The 8934-nt window shown below is 48.0% G+C and overlaps 2 protein-coding genes across 2 annotated transcripts in view; one reads left to right on the top strand and one right to left on the bottom strand.

Annotated features, from left to right (window-relative positions):
* The window catches only part of LOC112809436 (uncharacterized), an 8240-nt gene extending 1135 nt beyond the window's left edge, over positions 1–7105 (top strand). The window contains exons 3-4 of the mRNA XM_025852736.2: positions 1428–1473; positions 6788–7105. Coding sequence (XP_025708521.1) covers positions 1428–1473; positions 6788–7105 — 364 coding nt within the window. The remainder of the gene's footprint in view (positions 1–1427; positions 1474–6787) is intronic.
* A 63-nt stretch (positions 7106–7168) lies between these two features.
* LOC112809278 (uncharacterized) lies at positions 7169–8370 on the bottom strand. Its single transcript, XM_073879211.1, has 2 exons — positions 7683–8370; positions 7169–7356 (listed from the first exon to the last, which is right to left on the bottom strand). Exons 1-2 carry the CDS (start codon positions 8326–8328, stop codon positions 7292–7294), a joined length of 711 nt encoding a protein of 236 aa, XP_073735312.1. The 5' UTR covers positions 8329–8370; the 3' UTR covers positions 7169–7291.
* Between the last annotated feature and the right edge of the window lie 564 nt (positions 8371–8934).

The following is an 8934-nucleotide window of genomic DNA, read 5'->3' as shown; positions in this document are numbered from 1 at the left end:
CGGGCTGCGGCGCCGGGCGCGGGCTCCCGGCCTCGCGGGCGGCGGGCGGCGGGCTGGACGGGCTGCGGCGCCGGGCGCGGGCTCCCGGCCTCGCGGGCGGCGGGCCGGACGGGTTCGCAGCGTCTCTATCCTCGCGGCTGACGAACACCCAGCGGCGTCGAGGCTGCCGGGCCCGCCGGGCACTGGCGCTTCTGCGGGAGCTGAGCGCTCGCTCTGCGGGTGGGGCGGCGAAGGCGGACGCTCGCTCGGGCGGGTTTGATCGCGTCCAGCCGGGAAAGCGTCCGCCGCCCTTCACGGAAAAATGTCCTACTGGCAGCAGGGTGGGCGGGGACGAGGGCGACAAGTCTGAGACGCGGGAGCAAGCGGTTTAGGATCCTACCTTTGTTTAAAATCGTGGTAAGTCTACTCGTCGTGAATTATTTCTGCACTCGGTTTTTTAAAATGATTCATTTTCAGTAATCTCTACACCGCCGTGGGGCCCCTGCACCCATTTTTACATTTTTAAGTAGTGCACTTGAAAACTATCTGGATTAGTGAATATTCTGCATTCCCTTCGATTTTGCTAGAGGTCTTGAAACAATGAAAAGTTAAAAAAAAAAAAAAGAAGAGGAAGAAAAGAAAAGAAAAGGGGCGCCTGGCTGACTCAGTCGGTAGAGCCTGTGACTCTTGATTTTGGGGTCTTAAGTTCGAGCCCCACGCCGGTTGTAGAGATTATTTAAAAATAAAATCTGAAAACAGAGTACAATTAAATCTTGCTTGAGGGAAAGCTGCCCTGCAGAAGGAAAGCTCGAGCTAGATGGTACAGGACAGTGTTGGGGGCGAGGCGTCTGCGGCTGTGGGCGGAGGTAGGGGAGGAGGAAGTCAGTGATACCGAAACTTTAAAACAAGCACAACCAAAGAATGAACAGCAGTTCGTGCCATCCCTTAGCACCTATGGGAATGTACTCTAACTTGGTCATCACTGAGGGAGAGAGAGAGAGAGAGAGAAGGAGAGGGAGAGAAAGAGAGAGAGAGCTGGGGGGAGAGTCAGAGAGAGAGGGTGAGAGAGATGGATGGACAGCACCTTATTGGAGGGCTCTAATTTAATCCATAAAATGGGGTTAAGAGCAATGATCGAAAGTCGGTAGGGCTAGATCCTCAGAGATATTTCTTCATTTTGAAGTTGGTAACACTAAAGGAAACTGAATTAGAATGTCGTGTGTTCTCGGGGACTGTGCCTCCTTTACCCAAGAGACTTGGCTTTCCTTCAGGTCTTGGTCCACTGCATCTCACTGTCAATCCTGAAATGGTGTGACTTTCCCTAAGTGTACAGACTGGTTCCTAAAATGTCACTGACATCTCCCTGAAAAAAAATGTTAAAAAGAGGAAGGAAAAATGCTCTATTTTAATTCACCCCCAACTCCAAATATTGATTTTTCTCCCCTCAGCCAGGAGCTTGCAAGATTAATCGATGTGCCTGAAGCCAGAGTGCAGGTCAGTAAACCCGAAAGAAACCATTTGGCTGGGAGCCGTTCTAAAACCGGCTTCAGGACTTGGACACCTTTGTCCTTGACCTTCTCACCGTCCTGGGTTTTTGTGGCCTTTGCTAGCTTTGAGAAGTAAGTGTTGAACTTTTGGGTCTTGGTGGGGGGACAACGGGATAAATAAAGCCCAGGTTTGGGAAATTGCCCATTTCCAGAGGGAACATGATTTCCTAAAGGAATGAAAAAATTAGTATCGTATCGTATCCCTTCTATAAAATATACACACATGTCTGTATAAACTGTACCTATATATACTTTTAGATGTCACTGAATTAGACATAGAATACACATATTTATACGGATTTTTAAATATAGCACAAATAGAAATATAATCATAGCTATAGATCATATATATAGTATTCGTATTATTTTTATATGTAATATATACCTATATACTAACGGATACATGTATTTACATATAACATCATAATTATGGATCATATATATAGTATACGTACTATTTTTATATGGAGTATATACTAACATATGTGTGTATTTATTATATAAGTCAGTATGTGATCTAGAAGTACATGGAATGTAGTGGGGCGCCTGGGTGGCTCAGTTGGTTAAGCGACTGCCTTCGGCTCAGGTCATGATCCTGGAGTCCCGGGGGCTCGGATCGAGCCCCGCATCGGGCTCCCTGCTCAGCGGGGAGTCTGCTCCTCCCTCTGACCCTCTTCCCTCTCGTGCTCTCTATCTCTCATTCTCTCTCTCTCAAATAAATAGATAAAATCTTTAAAAAAAAAAGAAGTACATGCCATGTAGTAAATATGAATATAAATTATATAACATGTAAATCACATTTAATTCATAGAATATATGCTTACATATTCATCTAGTATAGAATATATATATTTGATATGTTAAATGTATACGTAATAAATACACAGTATATCAAAAGTATATTCTTTTTTAAGCATCTTCCATAACAGATAAATACCATATATATCGATGTGACATCATTGTTATTGCTAATATAAAATATATTTCTATAATGCACATATAATTAATCAGTTATTATCTACGATGTTATTAATATAGTCCTATGTAATATACAATTACCATATACTATAGCCAATAGATTGTTCTTTGCTGTATCAGTTATGGATTAATATTTATTTATTATTAATTGATATTAGTTATTGAGTAGCACGTTAATCTATTGATATAGCAATATCATTATATGGTAGTAATGTTTCTCTACAATAGAATCATCAGGTATTATTTAAGTATTATACTATAAGGGTATAATTATGTAATTCCTATGTATTCCTGTATAAGCACTCATACGTGACTTGTATATACACAAGTTTATATTATATATGGTACATTTATATATAACCCATCTTAGAACAATATATACAGAAACATAAATATTTTATATAAACATAAAGAAAGGAATACCCGCAAGCACACATACTCAACAGACAGCTCAGCTCCTGAAAGGGTTATCATGCAGGCACCACTTCACTGTCGGGTCACATTTGGATGGAGTCTGAAGTGGAAATCGTTCAAATCGCTCAACTCACCAAGGAGTTGAATTACACCGATTTACTGAAAACGAGCATAAGCTCTTGGCCTAAGGAGTGAATTTACAAATATTTTGGCATAGGCTTGAGGGAAGATTTCACACACATGACACAGCAGATAAGCAACTGCCTTATGTCCAGTGAAGCTGAGACTTACAGGGAGGGTAGACCTTCAAGTACAACAGCCTGGGCCTCCTGCTCTTGGTATTTCCTCGTAACATATGATTTTTTTCACTCTAGGATTCAGACGGAAACAATTGTATTTTGTCATTATGGAATTACTTTTAATTTATTTTAAAAGTTCAGAAATTTATTTTTACTCTTACTGCTTGTAGTGCAGGTGCCTAGGCCTCTTGCTGGGTTGTTGTTTTTTTTTTTGTTTTTTGTTTTTCCAATATATATGATTTCTCTCTTTTTTTAGGATTTTATTTATTTGAGAGAGAGAGTGAGCGCGCGAGAGAGCAAACACAGTCGGGGGGAGCGGCAGAGGGAGAAGCAGACTCCCCACTGAGCAGGGAGCCTGACATGGGGCTGGATCCTGGGACTCTAGGATCTTGACTGGAGTCAAGGCAGACGCTTAACCAACCGAGCCACTCAGGCGCCCTAATATACACGATTTCTTGCTCTAGGATTCAGACGAAGGCAATTTTACTTTTTAATTTAAAAAAATATTTTATTTTATTTAAAAGATGTTAAATTTCATTAATTTACTTTTAGAGCTGTGGCTTTTAAGTACTTGGTAAACAGGTGTGGAGAGTGCCAGGCCTACATCTTCATTTTCTGGAACTCCTTCATAGTCGGCCTGATAACCTTGTTAAACAGTAGACCCGTGCATTACGGTGGAGACGGGAGGGGGGTAGGTGCCACCTTTGAAATCTGTCTACAAGAGAAAAGAAACGAAAGCAACAATTTCAAACAAGGTTCCACCAAGCTAACAAAGGTGGAGGCCGACCCAACCAGGTGGAGGCCGATCCAACCAGGTGGCCGCCACCCCAGCACAGGTGGAAGCCTAAGGCCAGAAAGATGCCTTGGGGATATGACTCACATTCCAATCTCTGAACCGACCAAACGCATTAGTGAATATTCCTGTGAGGAATGTCTGACACCTGAGATTTTGATCTTCCTCTTGTGGTCCTTTTAGGAAGAGATTGTGTGGAATTTGTCACTAGTGGGCACTGGCTCTTAGTCCAGGCTGGATTCTGACGTGTGCTAATTGGAAAGACTTTTTCTTTTCTTTTTTTTTTTTAAGGATTTTATTTATTTATTCATAAGAGACAGAGAGGGAGAGGGAGAGGGAGAGGGAGAAGCAGACTCCCTGCCGAGCAGGGAGCCCGATGCGGGGCTCGATCCCAGGACCCTGGGATCATGACCTGAGCCGAAGGCAGACGCTTAACCCACTGAGCCACCCAGGCGCCCCGGCACTTTCAATTTTCAAAGAAGTTTTTCCCAGTTTTATGAAGACATAAGTTGCATAGAGTCCTGTATCAATTTAAGGTATACAGCATAATGATCTGACTTACATCTATTGTGAGGTGTTTACCACAGCAAGTCTAGTTACCATCCATCATGTCCTAGAGAGACAGAGAAGAAAGGAAAAAGACAAAAAGAAAAATAAACAGTTTGTTCTTTGTGAATAGAAGTCTTAAAATTGAATCTCTTAACTGGCATAGATACCATAAGGTAGTGTTAAGTATAGTCCTTATGCTACATTAGAGTCCTGGTACTTATTTATCTTAGAACTGGAAGTTTTTACCTTTTGACCACCTTCAGGCAGTTCCTCCACCCAAGCCCTCTAAAAGTGGTCACAGATCTGATCTCTTTTTCCTTGAGTTTGTTGGGTTTTTTAGATTCCCCATATAACTGAGATCATAAAGTGTTTGTGTGAGGAAGAGTTTAATGGATGTGCCCCCAAGTGCAGTAAGAGCTGTTATATGAATCCAGTATTAGAAATACGGAGGGAGGATCAGTGTGTACCTCAGCTAGGCTACTTGGCATTTGTGTAGATTTGGCCTCTGGGAAACTTGGATCCCCCCAAGATGAGGTCCACGGCGCTGGTGTTTTTAGACAGCATATTCATGCAGCAGAAAGACCAAATACTAGGACGGCAGAGGGAAAATGAGGCCACAGGGAGAGTAGAGGCCCCCTTTGTGTCAAGTGACATTTGCGAACCGGGAATGTCTACAGATATTAAATACAAAGAAATTCCATTAACTAGGATGCGGAGAGGACAGTGGAGTCCAAAGGACAGGTTTTATTTGTAGGGTTCAGAGTTGGCAGATACTAGGGAGGAGCCATTTTGTGACTCCTCACCCACATGGTGGTTGACTGTCTTCCTACAATGTCAGTTTCACCTTCTTGCCTTAAGAATACTGTATGATTGCACTTATAGGTGGACTCTTAAAAGCAAAACTAATCAACAAACGGAGCCGATACAGACTCATTTACAGAGGACAGGATGGAGGTTGCCAGAGGGGAGGGGGTGGGGGCAGGGGAAAAATAAGTGAAGGGGATTAGGAGGTACCAACTTCAGTTGAAAAATAAATCCGGTGCGGAGATGCAAAGGACAGCGTAAGGAATATAGTCAGTAATATCGTAATCCTTTTGTATGGTGACTGCCCTTACCGCGGCGAGCATTTTGTAGAGAACTGTCGAATCACTATGTCGTACACCTGAGGCGAATACAGTATTGTATGTCAACTGTAGTTCAGTGAACAACAGAAAAGAGGATAAGGGATGGGATGGGGCTCTCCTGGTTGAGTAGAGGGGCCTGGGGAGGGGGGGCGGCCCTGCCCCGCTGGGCAGCAGGGGTCCTGTCCAGGGTGCTGGAACCATAGCCAGAGAGGAGGGAGCTGGCCGGGGGCTGAGCCCAGGAAAGCCTGGAGGGTGGTGCAGGCTGGGGGCTGCAGAATCCACCACAGTGACGGCGGTGAGCCTCTTTGCCCCCGATCTGTTGGCTGGACGAGATTTTACGAACTTAGCAAGTCTGGTCCTAGTTCGTGTAAACACGCATTGTCCCCGATGTCTGTAACATTCAGGTAGTGTCCAGCGCTTCAGCTTCCTCCTGTCCCAGCAGGACCAGCCACAGGCTCCTGGGCCCTCCATGCCCAAGCCTCGCTCACAATAGCATCTTTTCCACTCTGAAGCGGTTTCAGAAGATGAGCGACCCTTCAGTCATCCTGAAAGGAACGCTGCTGTTGTTGAAAGATCCGGCACGTTCCTATGGATGACGTACTTACTCTTTGTTCAAGACGGGCTTTTCAAAATGGGGTTTGTTCCCCTCAGCAGGACTCTTGGACGATGCTGAGCTTCCCCCATAAGCAGGGTGACACCTGCCTAGGGACTAGGGGCCAGTGGCAGCTGGACAGCTGCTGGTCAGCTGTGAGGACACAGACATCCCAGGTGTAACAGTCACGGCAGGGACAGAGCGCCGTTCCTCACCTACACCTGCTGCTGAGAACGGGGAAAAGTAATAGGCAAGGTGGGAGGACAGAGGCAAAGCAGAGAGCCGAGCCAGAGCCTGGCACAGGCTGGCGCAGCGTGGGTGCCCTCTCGGGGTGAGCTGCAGGGGGGCCCGTGGCCCTGACTTCCCTAAGCGATTTTAGCAAGAAGGACATAGCTCCCCTGATGCCGTTTCAAACCTTAAGGGCATAGAGAGTAAGTAGCCTGCTTGTTTTCTCCTGTATGACATCCAGTGCTCAACGTACTAAAACGATCTCTTTTTCTCTCTGATTGAAGGTTTGGTTTAAGAACAGGAGGGCCAAGTGGAGGAGACATCAGAGGGCACTGAGGTTCAGAAACGTGCCCCCCGTGGCCATGGTCCCCCCCATCATCTTTAACTTGGGTGGACCCTACCGTGCCGTCCTCAATCAGGAGCGGCCGGATTGCCTGTGCGTTCTCCCCCAGCCACTGCTGCTGGGACCACCTCCGCGGCCCATGCCGCTCTTTCCTGTTGCCTTCTTGCCTCCTCTGCCCTGGCTGCCTCCACCTTTCCCTCCCTTCGGCTGCCCTCCTGCGGGCGCTCCCGGGTTCCTACCGTCCGTGGTTCGCTGGTAAGCCCTTTTCCCACAGAATGGCCTCCGTGACGGTTTTTTCCCACGGTGCTTTCGAGCCCAGCCCCATTCTGTGTAGCTCGCCGCCAAGAGCAGTTCACTAAATGCCCGCTAAATGTATGCAGGAGAAGTGCAAATTCACGGACCCTCATTTTTGGGCACTTGTTGTCTTTTCAATAAAGTTATCAATTCACGCTCGGCGTGTTTGTTTTGCGCGTGGTATGGGGTCAGTGCATGTGATGGACGGCGCCGTTCCTGCAGAAAGGCAAGGAGGCCTGCTGCTTTCAGGCAGCCGCGTCCCCGAGCCGCCATCAGGAGGCCACGGCCCTGTCTGAAGTTCCCCAAGTGCCCGCGGCCGGCTTCCAAAGACCCACCGTGCCCTCCAGCACCCCATCTTCCCCCGCACTCCCCCCTGCCCCCACCCCGTGCCCCAGCGGGACCGCGCCGCCGTGCAAGACGGGGTGGCGTCCGCCTCCAGGGAGAGAACGCTGTGCTTCCAGGCGGGGCTGAGCCGCAGCCGCGGGGAGGCGCTGAGGCCCACCCGGGGGGACTGGAGGGGACACTTCTGAGGGGCTACTCACGGGGCTCCCGGAGAAGCGGCAGCCGGCCGTGCAGCGGCTGGTGCTCCGCAAGTTGTGTCCGGTGCCGGCCCTTTGGGTGGAGGAGACGCGGCGACGGCATTCCGGCCGGAGGGTCCTGCGTCCTGCGTCCTGCCTCCGCCAAGGTACCACGAGAGGGGACCCCCTTCAAGGCCGGCGCTGGGCTCTCGGTCCTCCCTTTCCCCCACGCCCCAGAGGCCGAGGGCCCAGCATCGCTCGGTCGCCGGCTCCCAGCTGCCCGGCGCCTTTCGGCGAGACCGTGGCGGTGGCCCGCGGTCCTTGCGTGCAGTCGTTCCAAGTCGGCGGCTGAGAAAGGACAGGGGTTTTTGTCCACCGGGACTCGCGGAGAGAGAGGGGCTCCTGCGGAACCGAGGCTGTGTACCTGTTGCCCGATCGGGTTATTTACACTGGCACACACCGCCCTTCGTGTTGCCAGGACGACCCCAGCCCTGGGGACGAGTTTTGCCGGTGCACCCAAAATGTCTCCCCCGGTCCCCCAGGTTTGGGTTGTGGCGCCGCAGCGGGTTCTGTGAGCCCAGGCGTCGGCGATCTCCCGGATCCGAGATCGGGTGGCCCCCTCGTGTGCTAGCAGTGGTTCCGGGGTGCCGCCTCGGGATGGGGGAAGCATAGCGTTTCTTCGAAGCTCCCCCAGCCCGGCGAAGCTGCCGGCTTTCTGCGTCGCCGCCGCTGTGACTCACCTCCTTCCTCCCCGCAGAGACCTGGGTGGCCTCAGCCCTTAGCTGTGGGCCCTCGACCCCATCCCGCATCTCCCTCTCAAGGTGTGTTCTCCAGGAGCTGTCCGGGCACCATCTTCGCGTCTGATTCCGGGACGTTTGCTTGTAAATAGCAATTTTTGAAACCACTTGTGGTATGTATCTTTAGTGATATCGTGCTATTTCTCTTATTTGTGAAATTTAGGTGTCAGACGCTAGAGGGAAACTGGGTTTTTTTTATTTTATCATTTTATTTATATTTCATTTCACTGTTTATTTTGGTTTTTGTTTATTTTCCTTCGTTTTATATTTTATTTTTCCCTTATTCATTTTTTATTGTATCTTTTACTTTACAGTGTATTTTATATTGTCTTATTTTCATTGTTTTGTTTAAGTTATTATTTTAATTTTCGTGTGTATATTTTTTTGTTTTTACGTAAAAAAAATTAATAGAAATGTACTTTACCTAAAATATTATCGTGATTTCCAGTGTACGGCGTAGTGATTCGACAATTATATAT

This window comes from Callorhinus ursinus, unplaced genomic scaffold (assembly GCF_003265705.2).
Source record: "Callorhinus ursinus isolate GAN/ISIS: 27379988/994484 unplaced genomic scaffold, GSC_fseal_2.0 scaffold33, whole genome shotgun sequence".
NCBI lineage: Eukaryota > Metazoa > Chordata > Mammalia > Carnivora > Otariidae > Callorhinus > Callorhinus ursinus.
The sequence above is the reverse complement of the archived record's forward strand: the minus strand, read 5'-3'. Positions and strand labels throughout refer to the sequence as shown.